Raw genomic sequence first — 24,292 nt, 5'->3', positions numbered from 1 at the left:
TCTTAGTTGGCAATTTATTTTGTTATGTATGTTTGATATTGCATTATTTATTTATGTAAGATCGTCACATGTTAATACAAAACATGTAAATAATATGAACACAAAAGAAAATATTTTAAGAATCTAGTCAACAAAATAAAAAATTGTAGAGGTTAATTAAATTATAGAGTCTGCAATTCGATTTGTATTCATTGTATTTAGCTGTTTAGGTTGATAAAAAAAATTGATGTTAACATCAAAATGATAAATTATATATATATATATATATATATATATATATATATATATATATATATATATATATATTCGATCAATTATAATTTTCAGCATAGGTGTCAATAAAATCATAACATAAAATCGGTTATTAAGATCATTTATAAGAATGTATTTTAAAACAAATTAAAATGGTATAACTCATCAATTAGTTTGAGTGAAAATCAGACTTAAAATCTTTAACCTATTTTAATCCAGAGTTGTTATTTGTGAGAATCAAATAGAGATATTTAGTCTATTAAACAAGATATTTTTTTATTTTAATAAATTAATTATTTTTTAAAATGAGTAAAACTTATTATCTGATATGCATAGATCAATATTATTTTATAATTGAATTCTTATTCACATATTCATTTTACAAAGATTAATTCTCTAATAAATAAAGAAAACAATTTTATATAAGTAACAACATTAATAATATTAAGCATACATATCTACTATTTGAAAGTTATTCTTTTATATAATAATAAAATACATCATAGCCCATTTTTAAAATATTCAATAGTTGACCACAACAAATTAAAAAGCTAAAATTAATTAACCCATTAAATTTATAAGTTGCTCTCATTTTATTTAATTATACCCTAAATTTGTAATATTTAAAATTAAACTTACATTATTTCTTAATCCTTATAAGATTGTGAAGTTGTTCGTTTTCTTAATCTAACAATAACATCAATCTCTTTTGTTACCATTTAATTTATTAATTAAAATATTAAATTATTCTTAGTTTAAATAAAATAATAATTTATTTTTATTACATATTAATATTCTTCTAAGTATTTTTACAAAGAAGAACCCACATTCTCAAAATCATCCAATACAAGTTTTGATTGGTACCTAATAACATATTTTTGAACTGGGGTTTATTTTCAATGGTTATTAGCATTACTCCACTGATATAATCCCATGTTTAAAGAGAATTAACATAATACTTGGTCATGACAAAAACTTGTATTATCTTTTCAAAGCATACTTAACAAAAACAAATTCTGTTAGGACTAATAAAAAATAATAATAATAATATAGTATCACAATATTCTTAATTCCAAACAGAGCCTAAGCCTGAAGACAAACACCGACTCTCCTTCCATGAAGCTTCCTGTCCAAAGTAGTAATTAATGACTCCAGAAACTTTGACAAGTTGATCGGCAAAGGAATTGAGAAATATTGGAAGGACACTTTTTATTATTATATATTTTAAATATGAAAATAAGAAAAAAGATTCAAATATGTTTATCGAACCGATAGATCCTTATAAAAATAAAGAATAACTCTCGTATCTACACTACCGAGTTTGTAGAATAAATTTAAGATGTAATAATAATAACATTATAAACAATAAACATCGGATGATTACAATCATTAAATGTTCGACGATTTCTTTTTAACTAGACAGTGCACTAGAAAATAATTAGAATATATGATAACTCAAATATGTAAGTCGACTCAGTCCAAGCTTCAACCCGATTCTAACATCGCCTAATCTCAATCATACTTATCATACTTCACATGTACTATTACTAATTAAACTCATATATTTAATATGAATAATTTTTTTAGATACTTAAAATAAGCTCAAAAGATTTTACATATATTTCTTTCAAAATTTTAGATAAGCTAACTCAATAGGATAGTTTAAATAAAATAAAACATTCTTGCTAATTTTCATTAAAAACACACTTAAAATGTGGATCAGACTTTGTATAAGAACTTACCATTTTCTAACATAAAATATTTTATAACACTATAAAAAAAAGTAGTATTTTAACAATTGTATAAGTTTTTTGGAAATATCAATATGGTAGTAATTTAGTATTAATATGTTTCTTGAACTAACTTTTATTGTTATATATATTATATATATACAATATACCAATATTGTCCTTTTGAGGATTTAAACTTTTATTGTTAATTCCTAAAATTTTATCTATGCAGTCACCCCATGTTTGTGGGATTTAAAGAGGTTTAGTACGGGACATTGTTATATCATTTTTATTAAAATTGTATCTTGATTAATTTTTAGATAAATTGTGGGAGTTTAAAGTTTATATAATTTTTTTTTAATAAAAGAGAGCTAGAATGACGTCTCCATAACCATGACCCTACTTAAACTCAAAGCACTTCCAGAAGTAATCTTAATTGACGACAAATATACGAGGATATGATTCATTATGGTCGGTCAATAATGTATGAGTTTAATAAATTAGAGTGTTATTCACGAAAGAATCTTAATTAGCGACAAATATACGAGGAAATATTCCATTATGGTCGGTCAATAATGTATGAGTTTAATAAATTTTAAGTTAACACATTATGTGGAGTTTGATTAAAATTTAGTGAATAATATTTGAGTTTTTTGTCCTGGGCTAAGATTACTAAAACGATTAGATCGACAATGATTAAATAACGTGTTTTCATTCTTGTTATCTTAATTTGGGATTTAGGTGTGCGTCTTTTTATCGAAATGGAAATTCTAGTTGATTATTTGGCCGGAGAAAATACATCAATTGAAATGTTGAAATACACTTTAATTCATTTGGTAAAAAAATTGATTGTGGCAAATAGTAATTATTTCATCTTCATTCTATTTTGTGTTTATTGTTTTGTCATCTTATAATGTTTTTATTGATTTTATTTAACTAATTCTTATTTTATTTATTATATTGTATGAATAATTAAAAAAAAAAATTGAACAGTGCTAATTATATAAATCATTCTTTAGCAAACTTTCATTTATATTTCCCTAATTGTTGGATGTGAGAAACATTAAAATAAATTAATTGATCGCATCTTATATTTCTACATTTTTATAATTGTGCAAGATTTTAATATATATATATATATATATATATATATATATATATATATATATATATATATATATATATATATATAATAAAACAAATCCATGCCATATTTAAGTAGATATTATTATAATAAAAAAAAGTTTTATCGTTTCATTAAATCAGCTTATAAACACACATGATAAAAAATTCATACATTTTTACAAATAAAAAAATATATAAAAATATCCTTATTTGTTAATCATGTATTTAACAACACTCAATTTAAACTTACTTAATAATAGCTCTAATAATACAAAAAGAGATAATGCTAAACTTATTCAAATTATTATATACTATTATCTTAAAGAATAAAAAAAAAGACAGACATACAATCAAGACCCAAAATTAATTGTTTATAATAATAATAAAATGATTTATTAGAAATATATATAAATTAATGATCCTTTCCTTAACCACTCAATTATAAATGAAGTGTTTATTAAAAAAATATATTTAAAAACATGTGTTCTCAATTGGATATATATATGATCGATTTAACTAATATTGTCGTTTATATAAAAATAATTATTTCTAAAAATAACTTTTGGAGAGTCCTAAAATAACAAATCCACTTTTTGTTTCAATCAAGAAATTGAAAACATCGTAATTCGTATTTATATTTGTTTCTTAATGTATTATTAGAGCTAGTTTGATATCTATTATTATTTGAACTAATTAAATTCAAATAATTTGATTCTTTGTCCTTAACTTTTTTTAATTTATGTAATATGATATAAAATAGAATAATTTATAAAATTTTATTTTTAATAAAATATAAATATTAAATAATAATTTTTTCATTTAAACAATAACCCTGTATTTTTTTTTTCAAATAACTATATAATGCATTTGTTTGGTTGAAGTTATTAATTAAACATGAAATAAATATTACAGTATTTTTTTTCTTTGTTATTATCTTATGTCTTTATATACAAATAATTAATTTTGAAAATAATCAACTAATTATCCAAATAATAATCATGTTTTAAACAAGGTCTTATAAGAGTAATTTGATTTTATAAATAATGAAAAATATATAACAAAATTAAAACAAGCTTACAATAACACATAACCAAACAAGAATATTATATGTTTATCTATTTAATATTACCATCAAATCATTCAAATTAAAAGTCAAAATATCTAAAGCAACAATTAAAAATCTTAAAGATATTTTCCATCATTTAATCCAAATCACTCTTAAACTAATCCAGGTTAATTTTAACAAATATATAATAGCTATTTATTAAAACTGGTTGGTTGGGATTATTTAAATAATCACACCCTAATCATACATTATTAAACAAAAGACTTAAAATATAAAATGAATATATCTTCTTATCTTCTACTTACATCATTTTAACCACATTTTTTTTATCACATAATCAAAATATATATTATAATAGCTTATTCGGTGATAAATTATTTAAATAACACAACCTAATTAAAAATTATTTCACTATAGACCTCATCCATCACGTATCTTAAATCATTAATCGAAATACTAAAATATCTCTATTTTAAATTATCATTATATATAATACTATTATTATAAGTTTTCTTACTAAAAAAATATTCACTTTTACTTTTTAAATAACTTAATATTTCAAAATCAGAATCCCAAACCCTAAAATACCCTTTTATTTAAATAAATATAAATTAATTTATTATTATATATTAATACTTCATAAGTATTTTTACTAAAAAAAAATTTAACCTCACCCTTTCAAAATCATCACTTTTTAAATAACCTAAGTTATTCAAATCACCCAAATCCGAATCCGAACAAACCCTAAAAGTGTTTCACTATTTCAAATAATCCAAACAAACAAGACCTAAAAGTGTTTCACTATTTCAAATAACCCAATCATACAAGACCTAAGACCTCTTCCCATCTCTCTCCCTCTCTCTTGCTTATGCTTATCATCTCTCTCCCTCTTCTCTAATATTTTTTTTTGGTAAATGTACTAGTCTTTGTTTAATCGGCATTGTTATATCATTTTATCATACTTTATTCTTCTCTCTCTCTTTCTCTGTTCATCTCTCTCTCTCTGTTCATCTCTCTCTCTTCTTTCTAATATATGGCCGGCTTAGACTTAGGTTCTTCATCATCTCGATTCATCCAACAACATCACCAACAAAATCGCCCAAACCTAGAAGATGACTATAATCATTCCAACCCTTTCTCCGCCGGAGCCGGCGGCGACGATACCGACAACAACCACCAACCCGGACCAGGCGATATCGTCGGCCGACGACCACGTGGTCGTCCGGCCGGTTCCAAAAACAAACCAAAACCACCGGTAATCATCACAAGAGAAAGCGCCAACACACTCCGGGCCCACATCCTTGAAGTAACCGCCGGTTGCGATGTTTTCGAATCGGTTGCAAACTACGCCCGACGCCGTCAAAGAGGAATATGTGTTTTAAGTGGAAGTGGGATGGTGACAAATGTAAATCTCCGGCAACCTTCTGGCGGCGGCGCTGCTACTCTTCAAGGGAGATATGAGATCTTGTCTTTATCTGGGTCTTTCTTACCGCCGCCGGCTCCTCCCGGAGCAACAAGTTTGACTATTTATCTGTCGGGAGGACAAGGTCAGGTTGTCGGAGGAAATGTTGTCGGAGCTTTGATTGCATCGGGTCCGGTTATTGTGATTGCTGCTTCGTTTACAAACGTGGCTTATGAAAGACTTCCTCTTGAGGATGAAGATGATCAGACGGTGGAGGATCATCAGATTCATTCGGCCGGTGCCGGAGCTGGCGGCGGAGGCGGCGGTGGTGGTAGCTTAGGTGGGGGGTTTCATGATCCTTCATCCGGGTTACCCTTTTTGAACTTACCTATGAATATGGGTACGGGTCTTGATGGATGGGCAGGTGTTCGCCCGCCTCCGTTTTGAATTTCTTTACCAAGAGTTTTGACCTAAAAGATTGAGTTTTTCATGTTTCTACATGAACTCTTACTTAATTAGGTCAAATCTTTGCCATTGTAGAATGACTTCTCTCTCTTACTTCTCTCACTTATGTTGTTGATTAGGGGATTAGGTTTTCTTGATTTGTGAAATATCATTGAGTTGTTGTTGTTGATGTTGTGTTGTTGGAGGTTTTCTTTAATGGAACAAATGAATTACTTTTTAATTATAATTTCTCATGATGAATTTGATGAATTAAAAAAAAAGGTTTTTGATGGGAAAGCATCTATCTTTCATTGGATAAGAATTAATGTAAGCTTTTTAGGGTTTCATCTAATATTTTTTAAATGAAAGGCTGTTCTTAATTAGATCTCAGATTATTAAAGTATTAATCATAACAACACTATGGAGTATGGAGCTAGAGATGTCTTAATTATTAATATTTTGAAATGTTAATTATTAAATATATTAATAATAAAAAAACAGTTAATCTTAAAGTTTATAGATGTCGATAAAAAAAAAAACACGTGAAAATCTATCATTTAGCAGAAAGATTAAACAACATAATTAAGTTAGCATGTGATAGTTCTATTCATTCTTCTTCCCCTATCTCTATAATTTGAAATTAAATTTGTGTTTTTTATTATAAATAAATTATAACTTAGGAAAAACATTTATAATTAAATATATATTAAGAGAATGGGTTATTCGGCGTTAATTAAGTTATAAAATGGGTTATGAACGGTTAATTGGGTTAAAAACATGTTATTTACTGTTAATTGAGTTAAAAAATGGATATTGATGGTTAATTGAGCACATAAAATACTAACAATTATGAACTAGAATTATTTTTTTTAGGTTATTGACTTTGTGTTAATGTAATGTGTATTTACGTGATTTGTTTAGTATATAACTTTCTTGGTGGTTATGAAAATCATTGTAATTTTACTTTCAATAATATTTATGACCCATATTTGATGTTTTTTCACCGTTTCAAAATATATATGCCGTAAAATACATATTGATACAAACATCAGGAACAAATTATGTAACCTCGATATCTAGGGTTTTACATTATAATGTAAGCATCATGATTAACAAAAGAATGTAACTTTGATGTCTAGGGTCTTACATTTATTATGTAAACATCATGATTAAAAAAATCATATAGTAATTATACTAGGGTTTACATTATTATTTAAACATCATGATTAACAGAATCATGTCTAATTATACTAGGGTTTTCGATACCAAACAAGTTTGAAGAATATAAATAATGAACAAAGTAATACTCTTTTTTGCTTAGATTAGGGTTTCGTCTTTGATTTTGTATCAGTTTAAGATTTTCTTTGAGTTTATAACTGAATTCTAGGTTTGTTTATTTTATGTGTTTTGTAAGTAAAAATTATATTATTGATGGTAGAAATTTATAATATTAATCAGTTTGTTTAATTTTAAATTTTATGCTATATTACTAATTAGCTTAATAGAAAAGATGTTGCCAAATAATAAAATTAGCCTAAAATATTATAACAAAGTCGGTAATACTTAAAGCTGGGAAAATAATAAATAAGCGTCGCTAATAAAGCCAGATACAAAATAGTAAGATAAACGTCGCTAATAAAACAAACCACAATACTGAAATAAACGTCGCTAAAACCCAGCTATAAATTTATAAAATAAATGTCGCTAATAAACATGATAAACGTCGATTATATAGTAAGCGTCGGTAAAACATTAAAAGAGCACTTGAATTTGAAATTCCTTGTTTAACAGATTTTGGGGACTAGATTTTACATTTTATCTTTCCTTATTTTGTTTACCAAAAATAAGTTAGAAAACTAAATAAAAGTGAATTTTTTTTTATACCAATTTGGATTTATTATTATAACCCGCCAAATATTTTGATTGAAACGGAGAGCCATAAATATCGATTTAAGAGACTAAAATAAATCGTTTTGATTGAAGCGAAAAATATAAATGTGGGTGAGGATATCTTTCTAGTTTTCTAAAATAAAAAAATTAATAATTCATTAGACTAATTTTTGTCTAAAGCTCCAATTAAGTTGGAGCTGTGCTAATTTTATAAAAAAAATAATTCAAATATTTTAAGTCTAAGGATCCATTCCATTACAAATGTATTTAACTTGAAGTAAGATGAAAAATAAAATTCTAAATAAATCTTAATAAAAACACTCTACCATAATTTTGAGAATCATACTAATTTAAAAAAATAAATAGAAAAATAATAATATCTGATTTAAAAAAATGAAAGATTCTATTATATTAAATAAAAAATTATTTGATCACTTTTGAATATTTATTTTATAATACCTTTATTTATTTATTATTATTTTTTAAAAGTAGAAAGAACCCCCCACATTCATATATTTCACTTCATTTAAAGAATCTGCATCCATATTCTAAATAAATATTGATGTTTTGCCATAATATGATTTGTAAATAAACTGACTAGATTTTGTTATACAAATTAATCTGTATTAAAAAAAATTCAATAATTAATTTTTTTTTGTTATTAGATAAGATTAATTACCCATTTAAAATTTTAATACGATTTTAGTAAGAATCGAATTTATTAGAATAGTGAGAAACAATAATTATAAAGTTGTGTTAGCTACAAGAAAAAAAATCTAAATAATATTAAATTGAATCATACATGTCCTGTTATATTGACTTGGTCTATTTACTAAAAAATTATATAAGATCATTTGACATAATATAAGTCATTTTATAATATTAAATCAATTATTTTATTTATTTATCAAAATTATTGTTTAGAGAATCCCTAATTAAATAAACCAAACTTACAATGATTGCAATTTCAACACCCCTATACAATAGAAATCAACTAATATAATTAAAATTTCAAAACTAAATTTAATGTTTTTTCTCCTTCTTAACTGAGATTTATTCTCTACAAAAAAAAAAAATTTAAAAAAAAAAAATTAGCACATTCCTGCAGCCATGAACTACAACCCCATTACATTAGTAAAAAGATAGGTATGTTCAGCAGGTCCTGAGTTAAAATCTAAAGTTGAAGTCCTAAGTTCGAGTTTAACAAGTTAAATTTGTTAAGTGTGTTTATAGACAATGTGTGCAAATATAGGCTCAAGCTAAGATTTAGCTCATGAGCATAATGGTTTAAACCTGCTTGTGAGACCAATGATCGAACAGAGATGAAATCGGCCATAGTGATCCAGGAGTCGAGATTAAAAGTGACTGAATTGACTTGATCTTGAAGAAACTTCCATTCGAGTCTTTATAAATTTTGATGGGAACATGGATGATATTTGTGTTCCCGTCAAGACTCGTCTTAATATCACCCTAATTCTGCCCCAAAACATTATAAATATAATTAAATATATTAAATCACCAAAATATTTATTTATTCATTATATTTTTTAAGAGTAGTAAATTTTTTTTTTTTATAATAATATAAAATTTTAATATATATTATATTAAAAAATTTGTTAATATAATTTCAATTTTTATTTTTTTTAAAAAAATATTTTATTAACGGTGCCCCGCGAGAATTCCCCAAAACCAAACGGGACAAAAATAGTATTAAAAAAATCCGCAAAATAAAACAAGACAAGAATGGTAAATGCATTCCCCGCCCCATTGCCATCCCTACTCGCCAGAAAGTCAATTCTTATTATTTAACTCGCAAGAATTAGTCACATTTCGAATTCAAATAAAAAATGAAAGAAAATGAATTTAAAAAAAAAAAAAAAAAAAAATAGCCATTGTTAGGAGGGATTAAGACAAAGATATTTGTCCATAAATGAAGATCCTTTACCTACATTATAGTACTATGTGATGCTTTACAACAGTTGTAATTTCACTCTTTTAATAACTCTCCCCACATTTGAAATGAAAGAAAAAAAAAGGTAGAGAATACACAGGTCATGAAAGTGAATGCAAAATTTTAGCCAAGTCTAGAAGAACATCTCTTTAGTTCTCCTCTGCTTCTGTTATTAACATTGAAATCCTTGTCTGAAAGAGACACAATCCCAGCTCTTTGTTCAACTTTCTCCATCATTAGTTTCAGGAGTGGAACTGCTGATAGTGTTCTATGTGATCCCACCATTATCAGTTTCTTCTGTAAAAACCATCCAAAACCCATAAACAAAATCAATACCAATACCTAACTTCTGTTCATGTACATATGAGCTCATTTATAAACAATTCTTGAAACAAACATTTTCAGAAAATTCTACGATTAGACAAAAACAGAGGTTGGGTTTGAGTCAGAATGAGATGCCGAATATGATCAATCAAAACAGAATCAACTATAAAGGAGTCTCACATCATCAAGGCTCCATCTTGATTGTCAAAAGAATCTGATTCAATTAAACTTTCCAATGAGATCATTTAAAATCAATGTTTTTAGTAAATTTGTATATTCGGTTACGTCTTACAAAGAAACAATTTATTTTTGAAAAACAGATACCAGAACTTGTCCATTTATGGGGTTTTTAGGTAGTTTGAGAGTTCTTTTACTGCTTAGGAACAATTTTGTAATCCAACCATTACATCAAAAAAAACAAAAGAACGTGGCTAATGGAGATCACAATCAATTTTCTTGTCAAATGAACTGGTGGCATATAACTTTTTTCTAGCATATGCAACAATAGGAACTTGAACTCATGAGTTTGATCAACTTATCCATTTAAGGGACAATATGTAGATCATCTCTCTTGTTTCCAAATGATGATTTTGTCTAAATGTACTCAATTTAGTCTAATATGAATAGAACAAAGAGAAACAGGATGCAAACCTTGGCGCGAGTAAGGGCGACATTGATCCTATGCCAATCCCCGAGCAATGAAGATATGTTGTTCCTAGGACCTTCACTTGATCTCACAAAGGAAATTACAATGCAATCCTTGTCCCTTCCCTGGAAACTCAAAAATAAATTTAGTCAATCTCTCAAGGAGTTCATGGGATTGTTTAATCTGTTTTTTTTCTTAAATAAACCAATTATTTTTTAAAAAAATATTGTTCTATGTAAAAGTGGATTAGTTGAGTTAAATGGCCAAAATATTCTTAATATTTAGTATTTTAAATTGTTATACAGAATAAAATAAGGCTATTTAGGGCTTTGATTGATGTGGTTTTAATCCAAATGAAAAACTAATATCCTATCATCAATCACTTCTTTTATCAAATAATCAACTAAAATACTCTCCTACTTTATTCCTTATAATATTTTAAGATATTAAATCCTAAGGATAATTGGTAATTTGACCTAAATAACCTAAATAAAGTTTTATTTTTTAAAACATGGTTTAATCCCTGAAGGAGACAAACACAACATCTCACCAGTCACAGCCACTTCAATCAAAGTGCTTTCAGTGAGTTGAACTTGAGACCTCAACCTCTCAAGTCCAAACCAAAATAATCCTAAATAAATTATTTTTACATCAAACAAGATTATTCAAAGAAAAAAAATCATTTCCAAATAAACCCACATCAAACAAGCCCTTGATATTTTAGTGTTTGATGTAAACAAGTTAATTATGATAGGATAGCAATTTCCCACATCAAACAATGCCCATGTTTTCTAGAAGAAAATTCAAATGCCTCATTCTTTACTTTAAATCAACTTGACAACCAAACAAGAGGAAAAAAATGAGCAAAGTTTCTCCAAATATAATTGTAAGAATAACCTGGTATTTGTCAATGGTATGAACCTCCACAGACATGGAGAGAGTGCTGCTGATAAGATTTGCCTGAGAGTTGTAAGGAGTGATGATACCAATGTGATCCTCTTCTACACCTTTGTTAACTAGTTCTCCCGTAATCTGTAAACAGAAAACGAAAAAAAAAAAGTTAAGTAATTTACATTGTCTCTAGCTTTATTGAAATGATAATGACAAAAGATCATACATACCTCCACAACAATACAAGCTTCAATGGGGTTATTAACAGTTTTTCCATCTTTTACCTCAAGAGCAGGCAACATGTCTGAAATTGAGAGTTGAAACAATTATCATGACAATGAACTAATAAAAAAATCTTGAAGAAAAAAAAAACATAAAAATCTTCACAGACCTGTATTGATGAATATCACGGGACGGTTTGGATTTAAAACCTGCATTAACAAATGTACTTTCTTAAGAAACAGCCTATAAATATTTGATGAAGTCAACCAACACCACATATTACCTCCTTTAACCACAATGTGGAATATTTGGAGCTTTTATATTGAAGCTTGGCAGTCTCGATTTCTGAAGATCCACACCGTAATCTATCACCATATATCAGCGTATTTGATAATTCCATAATTCCTGCAGACATACGATACTGTATATTGAACAGAGCTTGTAAGTTCCAACTAGAGAAATGATCAGAAGAAAGAAATGAGATTAGAGTAATGAATTATTCAGTATCACCTGGCTTTGAAGTGCTGAAATTGCTTGTGGATGAGCTTCAGACAGCCTACAGAATAGGCTATCAATCATTCCATTTTCCCGGGCCTCTGTACTCTGAATAACAAGGAAACAGAACATGCTAGTGTCTAGATTCTTTTTATTAGAAAAAGTAACGCTGAGAAAAAAAATGAAAAGAAAGAACAGTCCAAATCAAAGAAATTGAATGTGAAACAATACTGACCTTCACAAGTGGTGGCAATTGATAATGGTCACCGACGAGGACAAACTTTGATGCATACATCAATGGTCCTAGAGCTACCTAAGAGATAAATTAGATATGACTCATAGACACACAAAAAATAGGGTTACTATGAAGGGTTGGGGGGGGGCGGGGTAAGCCTGCTTGTTGTGGTTATTCGGAATTGTTTCCAAATAACCTACCATAAAATATACCATCACATATTCAAATCATCAAACAAAATACTAAAATAACCTCCTTATTTTAAAATTTATATATGTATACCCCTTATATCTTTTTACTCAAATAACCTACACGAAACGGGGTTATTTTGAAGATAACATATAGTTATGATACGAGGGAAATGTTAGGGTTAGGGTTGAAGTGTTGCAGTTGGAACGCCTAGCGGTTACAAGTAAAGCATGTTATGAAGAAGGCAGTTAGTAATAGAAGGGTAGTCTTTATATTTTAGCTAAGCTGAAAATTAGTTGAATACTCTTTTTAGAGTTCTATCTCTCTCGTCCCAATTTGTATTCTCCCTAGCAATTAGGGTTCTATTTTCTCACCATAATTCTCAATTGCTCTTAGCTTGTTAATTTCAAGGTTTTATACCTAAATTTAATACAAGGTCTAACAGGTTATTCAAATAACCCAGATCAAACAAAGTATTAAATACTCCTATAAATATAAACAGACATTAGGTTACTTGGACCATTATTCCCTTAAAATCTTTAAATGGCCAGCTCCCTTGTTCATTAATTTACCCTATTCTCTATCGTTTCTAAATTAGCTTTTGTGTGATTTCTCAACAATATCAATGATCTATTATGAAACAAAATACAAACAATACCAAGTTTTGATGCCATTAAAAACCAGTGTACAGTGAAAATTAGAGATTTGGAAAGAAGGGAAAAGGACGTAACATGCAATCTTGAACTAGTCAAAATTTCAATTTCAAGCACTTTCACATTCTTCTACATGCAGTTACACTATTAAGATCAATATATCCATGTGTATTAATTAAACTGACATTAGACATACTGGAAGTGTGGTTTGTCCAGCTTCGTCCATGATGCACACGTCAAATCTCTTCTTGGCAAGCAATGGATTAGTTATCCCCAGACAGGTAACAGCTACGACTCTTATTTGCTCTAGCCTTTGTTTAAGATCCTCAACACTATTGATGGTTACTTCTGCAAAAGGGAGTTTTTCAAGATCATTCTTATGGAAAGAGAAAATCGAGTGGTGGACGCCAAAATCCACTAATACAGAATATCAAACCTGATAAGCAATGACTCCGAACCTCCTCATGAACAGCATCAGTTCTTCCAATTCGTATAAAATCTATGCCCTGGAAAAAGTTTCTTTCAGTATATTGTATGGAAAAATAGACTAGAAATTCACTCTTATGGCAAACCAAAAAGAAATGAAAATAAACCAAGGGCCTTGTTTGTTGCTTATCATTGCATCATCAATCAATCACTTCTACCATCAAATCTTCAACTAAAATACCAAAATCACTTACTTTATTCTTTATATTACTAAGGATAATTTGGTCATTTAACTCAAATATCCCCAAATAATCCAGATCAAACAAAGCCTTAACACTGAATCACTAAGATGACATGATATTAATGGATTTATTAAGGGACTCAACAAACCTGAGCTTTTAGTTTGACAAGCAAATTATCAACAGCAGAGTTTGTATAGGATGTAAGCAAAATTGATGCACCTCTCATCAACAATGCCTTCACTGCATGGACCATAGTTGAGGTCTTTCCAGTTCCAGGCATTCCAAGAATAAGTGCGTAGTCTTTTGCTGTAAGTATCTGAACAGAATGGGGGGGCCATTTTCAGTATCAGGGCTGAACAGAAAGTTGGAATAGAAGTATAAGGACAATATGATAGACAACCTTTACTATGGCTCTACGCTGATCATTATTCAAACCCTTCTCTGACCAAATATATGATATTGCAGGATCCTGGCTAAGGACAGATCCACCGTCAAATTTGGGTGCCTGGAACAAAATAAGCAAAGCTGACACTCAACTAATAAACGCTTAGAGCAAGAATCTGAAGAATGGTCTAGTTTAGAAGATCAGTTACCTCTAGGTCCACAATCATCTTTCTTAAATGAGATTTATGCTCATCTTGGAGAAAAAGTTGTATAAGATTAAACCTGACAGGAAAAAATAAATACAAGAAACTAAGTATAAGCCTATTTAGAAACTGGTATTTTATCATAATCTTTGTCAAAATCACAATATTTGAAAAATAGCCAAATTTAAAACTGAAATTGATATTTGTTTTCATTTGGAATAAGAGTTTTTCTTGATCATGATCATACTATTATTTTTATATGCTTCATTTGGTATACAAATTCCTCTTAAATTATGATCCAAATTATAGTTTTTTCTGTTTCATTAGGTATAAAGATTTTTTTCTCGATCATGATTCAGATTATTATCTTATTCATGTGTGAATTTTGGCAAACATATAACAAATGTAGATTTTTTGGATTTATCAACATGTAAAAAAAGTTGATAACACAACCCAATATGTTATTTTAAAGCCAATACGCACAGAATGCCAACCTCATAATGGAAAATATTGTGTTACTTTCATCCTTGTCAATACGCCAGACCTCTTGTCTGAGATCTTGTGAGTGGGAAGAAGACTTTCTCCCTGGAAGCCTTAGGCGCTTTGAGAAGGAAACCTACATTTGATTGGACAGCCAAGACATTTAAAGAAGACATGAGAATTTGGAAATGATGAAAGAAAAATGCATAAGCAAAGAGTATAAAGCGCAGTAGATCTTTACTTACAATCACATGGGAAGGAGTGATGTCCATTATGATTCCACTTGCAACAGTTAGTTGATCAAGCACGTTGCTTAACAACTGAAATGACAAGCAAGAAAATGGAGAAATAAATATGTGAGTCACAATAACTTATGATAATTATTTTTATATTCAACACATGAAATTTATGATGCATATTTTTGCTTTTGAAAATGAGAACTGATGTAAATTTTTTTCACTACTAATACAAGCTTTTTTTCCTTTTTGCAAAAGAAAAAAAAAAACTTATCATAGATACAGGAAGAGTAAGTTCAATAGCAAACTCAGACCTATATACTTTTAACATTCAGAAACTAAAATACAACACTCAGATAAGCATAGGACTTTTTTCTTTTTCTTTTTTTTTGAGACTAGGGCTTTTTTCCCTCAAGGAGGCTAGCACAGTATTCTACTACCATTACACTCACTTCAATGAAAGTGGTGATTTCAGTGGGAACCAAACTTGAGACCCAATCTCATAAGCTTAAAATTCTTACTACTTGATCTACCATAGGACTTTGTAGTCTCAATCATGAGACTTTGTAGTATTGCAGTGATTCCAGTATGGTAGCAACCACTTGGTGTACCACTTGATTCTATTAGCTACCCAAAAGACGTTTTTCATATCATGCTTCAGCCTCCTCCTGGTCAATTTTGTGTTATTGGTGTTTTGCCAAGTAATCTCCTCAATTTATGGAGATTTGGATGAATGAGGACGGTTGAGCCTTTGTGAGTAGCAGGAGATTGCAAAAGATTCTTCCTTTGTGACACAATTCCAAGATGCATATTCTTTTGTTGTAAGTTTTTTTATTTTTTTCATTTTCATCTTGTTTCCTTTTTCTGTGTGTATACTGTATACTCCTTTCTTTTTGCATCAACTTACTGATAATAATGAAACCGCGTGAATGAGTGTAGATTTTAATATGAAACTTTCAACTAGATGATACTCTTACCACATAGTCTCCAGATCTCATAGCGCTATGCATGGTTTTTTCTGGAGAAACAGCAGAGCTGGGAGAATCCAAATTAGGGAACACAAAGCGATAAACGAATTTATTGCTATCTGGCAAGCTCTTCCGAATGGACCCATCAGTTTTAGTATCAAGTACAAGAGGGAATAAACAATCAGCTGAGTTTTCTCCAGGACTAGGTGGACACCAGATTCCTTTTTTTCCAGCCTGAAAAAATAAATCATAGATTCGGGAATATGATGTCAATACCCATCTAAGAAGAGAATCAAGAAATTAGAAGATAAGTGCACCTTCATTTCTATGGCTTCCAGGTCAATCAACCGCTCCCATTGCCGAAGGAAAGCACAGTGTTTACTCGTTAAGTGCTGAACAAATGAATTAAAAACACCCATCCATTCACTGCTCTCTGTGCTTCCACCATGTGCCTGCAGCATTTCATACCTTATGATATGATCATGTTCTAGAGACTTGTTTTTTAAGCAAAGTTCATTTCATTAAATCAAAAAGAAGAAGAATAAAAGCCAATATAAAAAATGGTAAGACAACCAAAAAAACTCAATGGAACCTGATCACGTTCTAGAGACTAGCACTAGCTTTATATGAGATATTAATTATGTATATATTAAAACTCAAGCTTGGGCTTTAAACAAAAGAAACATGTCTCAAGCCCCATCTAAGATTTCTTTCTTTGCATGGTCAGCAATCAAAAAACGAGGTTCTGACACAAGATAAGCGTAAAGGGATCGACATGGCTAGCAGATGTTGATTGTGCGAGCATTCTGAAGAATCTATCCATCATTCGTCACACTTTAGTCCCTTGGGTAAAATAGTGCGGGAGATGATTTGTCAGGTTCTCAATATTAACTGGCATGCCAAGGTCAGTTGGAAAATTTTGGGATAATGGATTGGTAGGGCAAAAACAACAAAATTTAAAAAAGACTGGAGGATGATTTTTATCGCCTTTTGGGTGGAGAACATTTGATGGAAATACTCTCAACCAAGATGGAATTAATGGAGTATTTTTCACTTCTTTCACTATAGTTTTAAAAAGTGGGAACATCTCTGGTTGGTAGGTCTTTAACATCGCCCATGAAATGATGAATACTTAGTTTATTTATACTGGTTTCAGCCTATTTTTCTATTTGTGTTTTGGTTCTTGAGGCTTGTTTGATGTGGGGTTATTTGAGGAAAATCTAGGGTATGAAGTCAAAATCTTTTCTAATGAAAAGTGGATTTGGGGGTAAATTACTAAAATGTCTTTTTGTATACTTAAATTTTATAAAAAAAATATAGTTACAGTATTTTATTTGATGAATTAAGTGATTTGATGGTTGAAATAATAGGTGATGTGATAAAAAAAATCTCTTTTTAGAAATAACCCAAGATCAAACAAGCTCTTGATTCTTTTGTTTATGTTATTTCACATTGACACATTGTGATGCATTTTTTATTTTTACCTTTGGGCAAGAGAGCAGCCTATTGTTGCTCTCTTTCTGAGGCACGATAGTAGCATATTTGTGCTTTCATTATTTTTAACAAAATAATACAATTATCTTTGAAAAAAGATGGAGGACTCGAGGAACTGAAGACCATATTCAGTTGGAATTCAAACTAATGTGAGAATGACAAAACATACCTTCTGATAAATGGCACAAGTATGAAGGTGGCGGCAACTTTTACACATGCTGGAACTCTACAAAAGACAGGAAAGATAGTGAGTCTCAATTACCAACTGACTGAAGATCTATTTGATGAATAAGAAGTTGCTTCAGAAAACCTGTAAAACCGGAGGCAGCTTATGAGAGGTTGATGCCCTTAGAATGTCATTTGCAAGTTCATTCCGTCGCATAATTAACCCAATCAAGTCAGATCTTCGAACCATAATTCCCTTTAAAAAAACATGAACACAAAGATCATCACTTGATTACAAGAAAGAATAAATGAAAGAAAAATGATGAGAAAGTATATACCTCAGTCTGATCTGTATGGAGATAGTACAAAAGACCCGAGTCTACATTATTTGAATATCTGAAAAAAGGATGTGAACACGATTACGATTCAAACACAAAAATGAGAATTGTTGGTATTCTGTCACAATCTTTGCCACAATTAAGATCCATTAGAAAGTCGCCTAATTATAAGATTTTTTCTGGATCTAGTCAGATTACTTTTTGGATCATGATCCAAATTATAATGGTGATTTTTGTTGCTTCATATAGAAAACAGTTTTTATTTTTAATCATGATCCAAGTTATGGTGTAACGTTTTTATTCGTTTAGTATTAAGATTTTTTTTCACGGGCAGAATCAGACTATTTGTACACCATTGTAATTTTTCACAAATATATAACAATTGTAGATTTTCAGATCATGATGAACGCAAAAAAAAATGATTACAAAACAGCCCATCATAAGAGTAGAGTAGAGAATGTGTGTGTCTACCTCTCAGACATCAAAAGCGTGTACAACATGACTTGTGCGCGGTGTTCCATTGCTGACTACACATAAACGGTACAAGTGAAAATGATGTTCAAGAAGAAACTTTATGAATCAACATGCTTATGTATTACCTGCCCAGTGGTTGCTTTTCCAGTTTTTAGTTCTAGTGGCATTATTTTCTCATTCACTCCATTTTTATCTGTTTTGACCATTACTCTAATGGATGCATCAATCATTCCTTTAAGTCCATACTTTGGGGCCCATGCCATTTCTTCTATATCAACCACCTAAGCCATAAGTTATTGCTCAGAAAGCACTGCAACGAGTCACATATGAACTGGCAGCTTCTATTTTTTTTTACAATAGAGAAATATACTGCTTTCTGATTCTCAAAAAGCCTAGCAGCCAGTCAAACTACTTTATAACAAAATTTGAGAAAAAAATCATAAAAAGAAATCAGTATGCTGCAGCCATTGGTCGAACTAGAGCCATAAAAGAGCATGCCTGCTCCATGCGAATCGACTGCCTTACAAAATGCAAGAATGGGGTTTGCATGTTTAGTCCTCTAAAAACATATTACCTCTGACACATTAACCTTCTTTAATCCATCATTGAAACCGAAGTTAACATTGGAAGCTTTTGAATCCTGCAGAAACCTACAAAATCATTAGAATCTGAATTTGATAAGAAGGGTCATAACTTGATCCTATTAATTGCATCATGTCATGAGCAATAGATGATGCTCCAATGAAGGAACTCTAAACACCGTAACAACACAATAAAAAATCCAACATTGACAGACCTGCGAATCCCGGAAGACATGTATCCAATTTAATATTCTTGGAATTGCTTCAATCATGGTCCTGCGTAGTTCGTTTTCATTAACTGCAATATAAATAGATGATGGGAGGCAAGTGGCAAGTTAAGCATAATGTTGAATAATCAATTGACAAGAAAAACTGTTTTATAAACCTCCACAAGCATATAAGCTCTCAATGCTCCTTAGAAGCACTTGTCTAGAATAATCTTCAAGGAATTCTCTACTCGGATCCTCTTTCATCAATCCAGCCTGTTTTACAACAGAATATGTATTGTCAACTTAAAAGAAGCAGAATCTGCATAATAGGTAATAGAGATTGATCATGAATTTTGACAAGCTTCAAAAATAGTTTGTGTTCAACTTTCACTACCAATGGGTTAAGATCTGTAATGGAGACAGTATATGTGAGAAACGTCTGTTTATCTTATTACCCGCGATTCCAACAATTATATAATATGGATAGAAAATATACAATCTTCTAACTTGATTCTCAATTCCTTGGTTTCAGATTCTCTGATATTATAATTCCTTAACAAGCTCCAAACAAGAGCATATTTTAGCTTCTTGAATGGATCTTCAACAAAGCCAAAAGCTTGTATACCAGAGCTCAAATGGATAATGGATAGGTTGGGCGAAAATAACCAAACTTAAACCAAGATTGGAAAATGACCCTGATTGCCCTTTGGTGGATCATTTGGGGCAAAGAAATATGAGAACATTTGACCATAAATATCTCAGGCATGATAGAATCAAAGAACTATCTTTACTTCCTTTTCACCATTCATCAAGGGAGGAATGTTTCAGGGTGAGAAGTTTGTAACATCGTGACTATAGAATTAAGCATTTTGAAAGAGAAACCTGAAATACTTGATGCATCAATGTGCCCATCAATGCTGCTACAGATTGTTCACTGCTTTTTAGCCGCTCATCTAGAACAGTTCGTCTTGGGCAACTGAAACTAGAAGCAACCTAAGAAATTCAGTTTTGAAAGGCAAGTGAGAAGCGAAATCTAGCGATTACATTCAATGATACTCATTAATAGATCAAAAGCTAGGGAATTACTCGAGTACCAGACACCAATATATCTGGGTGAACAATGAAATAGTTGTTTTGATGATTCACATCACATTTGCCATGCTCATCAAATTCCCCAATCACACTAAGTGTGTCCCCTGGTGCAATGCTGCTGTAAAACCTGCAACAGAAAATATAACACTGGCAGTTGAGATCTTTGTCTTCGTAAATAAGTTCAAATTTCATTAAAACACACACTGAGAAGGCAAGTAAGACAAAATACAAACAGCAAATGAAAGATACAAAAAGACATACACAAAAACACAACAAAAACCAAATCAGTGTTCAAGGCTCTCAATCAAGTCTATAATATCTCAGACCCGGAAGTCTATGATACCTTGGGTGGGTATTGCTTTTAAACAGTTTGTTCCATAAGCTCCACCATAAGAGGAATGGAATAGCAATTCTTATCAAGACAAATCTCCATACTCCAATAGTCCGAAACTCCCAAAACCCATCAACTACGGTTGAGAAGACTGCATATCAAATCTCACAACTTTTTGACAAATGGGCAGTGAAGAAGCAAACGAGACATTATTTCCTCATAAGAAAGGCACGTGCAACATCTAATAGTAATATTAGATAATTTCCAATTATGCATAAAACAATCTCTATTTCACGCCTTCTATTAGCTATTAAATTTTCAGGGCAATAACATTGTGCTCATTGGGTACTATCATAATACTATTGTCTTAACAAACCACATAATGTGCAATTTAGCTTGCTCTGAGAATGAAAAATGAAACAACTCACCACTCATCCCACAAACGCACTACTCGCTCTTGTCCACTTTGCTCATTCAACAATCGTAGCACCTGAATTAAAATTGTCAATAAGAGCTTGACCAATAATAATAACATTCCAGATGCACCATAAAATACCTTACAGCACTGAAATGCAGATGAATTGACTGATCCTCGTTCGTCGGAAACCTGCATTATATATGATACAACGGATTAAGACGTGGGAGACCTCTGAGCCATTTACTAAGAATTCCAGAACAAATAAAATCTGCATACCTCCAATACCAAATAATAAATTAAGGGATTCCCCTGATGCTCCATTTGTGCCAGATTTATTGGTAAGCTTTTGTGACAAGGATCGGTTTCATTTGGTTTTCCATCATTATTTTTGCCATTAACCTCCCACATGCTTGACTCTCCATCTGTGGATGTTGATTCTTCAATAGAGATAACATCCTCCACCTGATCTAGAAGTTCAAGCAATGCCTAGAGAACAAGAAAAATCATGATCAACATAAAGAACAAGAAATTGTGGATGTCTAGTATTATGAATTTCAAGGCATGGTTATATAGGGGGGAAATCCAAAAAAAGCAAATCAACATGTTTTCAAGAAATTGTGATCCGAACTGGATCCTCAGCTGGACGAAAAATCTGACAAAAAATGAGTTTCCAAATGAAGCCTAACCTTCTTGTACTGCTTTGATCCAAGCTCATCAACTGGTTCACTGGACCCAACATCTTCAACCTGTATTTTCGTTTCACCAGGGACAGATCTAGGAATTAGAATTGGGATGGCTTGAAAAAACTGTTTAAAAAAATCCCTTTTGAACACAAATATCATAGTTTCATGGTCACCTTCTCATGTAAATACGACAATGATGGTGGAGTCTTGAAAGGACTCTGAGTTTCAGTCACGTCAAAAATCTTCTCATCATTACTATTTCTATGGATTTGCAAATCCACATTACAACCAGGGAAGAGATTATTTAAATTATCCCACTTGGGAACCATAGTCAGCTTTGCAGCCTTGAATGAACATAAAGAAATCCCGTTCTCTATGCTATTTGGTAACGAGGGAGAAATCTGAGCCTTTCAGAATTGATCATACAGAATAAAAAAAAAGACATTATAGGAATAGATAATGAAACAACAACCGAAACAAAAACAATCTTAAACTTAATAGCATGCCTTATTCTTTGAATCGCCGTGAAATTCTGTAGAGTTGAACCGTGAAGAATCAGCCAACAATTTTATCACTTCTGGTAAATGCTTTGACCCAAATTGAAGTTTGTCATTGATAGGTGAAATCTTCCATGTAACTTCATTGACTCCATCATCTTGACTTTGTTTTATCAACTATAATATAATAGCATAAACAGGAAACCCACATCAAACAACTATAATTCAAACATAATTTATACATCATGAATAGTAAATCACCATCCCAAACAGATTATGATATGAATACAAATGGGAAAAGTACCATTCCAGGTGAAAATTTGAACCGCTTCAATGAAACAGATTTACATATTTCAGGTGAGACTTCAGATATAGGTAGAAGCTTTTCAGGAGGTGTATGTTGCGAAGGACATATATTTTTCCCCTTTTTGTCATTCTCAACAGCTGAAATCCCGCTAACCAAGTTTCCCTGAGGTTGAATTGAGTGTTCTTGCTTTTGGACTGTACTACTCGAATTACCCAATTCTGGAATCACTCCCTCGTTGATTGATTTCAGTTCAGACAGGATTTCAGGACTTGACCTAGTTAAATTTGTATGAGAAGCTGGTAAAGCCGGACCCTTTTTATGGGTTTGACTGCTATTATTTTGTGTGTGTTTCTCAAAAAAATGCTGAATACCAAACTTTGATGCCTGAGAACTTTGCTGATTCTGATTCAATTTCTTCGACGACGAGTTGGGTTTCTTCCTGGGAGGCATTATACTTCAAATGAATGTTCATAAGCGACTAAGCTGCAAGATGGTCCTGCTTTAATGGAAAGAGAAGAAACCCAGATCACGAACGACCCAATAAAGTACTTTCTTCGAAGATTCTAACTTCTTAATGCTTAACTTTGCGCGATTACAATTTGATGAGATTGCTTCTTCGTTCTTCTATGAATCTCCATCAAATTACTCTGTTTCTTTGAACTGTACTCCGATTCGATCAGTGTAAACATACATGGAAGAGAAATTGATGAAAATGGATTGAGATTAAGAGAGAAAGAGATGAGAGATGCGAAAAGGATGAGGAGGCGGCAAAGGATTGTTCTTGTGATTTTCCCGCTTAAATTAAAAAGATATTTTCTTTAGAGGAGGGAGAACATCTGGACCGTTGGATTGTTCTTCAATTTTAATTATTTTATAATTCTAATTTTCAAATAAATTTATTTCAAAATATTTTTATAGAAACTTAATTTAAATTAGATAATATTATTATATATATATATATCAATCAATATATATTAATAAATTAAATAAATATTTATAAATTCAAGTTTACTCCAATTTATTGTGTGATTATATTTTAAAAAGTATAATTCAAATCAATTAATTTGTAATTTCTTTATTAATTAAAAAGTGATTCAAATGATTGTATTTAAGATGTAATTTTCAGTTTGTGTATGCAATTTTATTTTTCATCTTGATAATCATAACCAAAAAAAAACTTCTTCAATTTTTTATCTTTATAAAAGATTATAATAATTTAAAATTTAATGTATGGAATTATAAAATAAAT

The 24,292-nt window shown here is 30.4% G+C and overlaps 2 protein-coding genes across 4 annotated transcripts; one reads left to right on the top strand and one right to left on the bottom strand.

The window, feature by feature from the left end:
- The first annotated feature begins 5,144 nt into the window (after positions 1-5,144).
- LOC124943932 (AT-hook motif nuclear-localized protein 23-like) lies at positions 5,145-6,022 on the top strand. Its single transcript, XM_047484388.1, has one exon. The coding sequence runs from the start codon at positions 5,207-5,209 to the stop codon at positions 6,020-6,022; it is 816 nt and encodes a 271-aa protein (XP_047340344.1). The 5' UTR covers positions 5,145-5,206.
- Positions 6,023-10,698: 4,676 nt separating this feature from the next.
- LOC124942107 (DNA replication ATP-dependent helicase/nuclease JHS1) lies at positions 10,699-23,804 on the bottom strand. Of its 3 annotated transcripts, XM_047482529.1 has the most exons (34): positions 23,640-23,802; positions 23,041-23,539; positions 22,746-22,913; positions 22,413-22,646; positions 22,243-22,302; positions 21,833-22,042; positions 21,695-21,745; positions 21,567-21,628; positions 20,802-20,934; positions 20,598-20,708; positions 19,892-19,988; positions 19,722-19,804; positions 19,500-19,565; positions 19,051-19,206; positions 18,923-18,978; positions 18,452-18,509; positions 18,259-18,369; positions 18,118-18,174; positions 16,772-16,906; positions 16,464-16,688; positions 15,496-15,570; positions 15,265-15,386; positions 14,777-14,849; positions 14,584-14,688; positions 14,332-14,499; positions 13,952-14,021; positions 13,712-13,863; positions 12,674-12,751; positions 12,454-12,546; positions 12,227-12,364; positions 12,113-12,152; positions 11,952-12,025; positions 11,728-11,862; positions 10,699-10,955 (listed from the first exon to the last, which is right to left on the bottom strand). In XM_047482529.1, exons 2-34 carry the CDS (start codon positions 23,491-23,493, stop codon positions 10,794-10,796), a joined length of 4,011 nt encoding a protein of 1,336 aa, XP_047338485.1. In that variant the 5' UTR covers positions 23,494-23,539; positions 23,640-23,802; the 3' UTR covers positions 10,699-10,793. The 3 variants fall into 3 exon arrangements, with proteins under 3 accessions (XP_047338485.1, XP_047338486.1, XP_047338484.1); XM_047482530.1 differs by having other exon boundaries at positions 22,413-22,640; positions 23,041-23,804; XM_047482528.1 differs by having other exon boundaries at positions 10,700-10,955; positions 23,041-23,804.
- Positions 23,805-24,292: the final 488 nt, after the last annotated feature.

Source organism: Impatiens glandulifera, chromosome 6, assembly GCF_907164915.1.
Source record: "Impatiens glandulifera chromosome 6, dImpGla2.1, whole genome shotgun sequence".
NCBI classification, from domain to species: Eukaryota; Viridiplantae; Streptophyta; class Magnoliopsida; order Ericales; family Balsaminaceae; genus Impatiens; species Impatiens glandulifera.
This window is presented reverse-complemented; position numbering and strand designations above follow the sequence as displayed.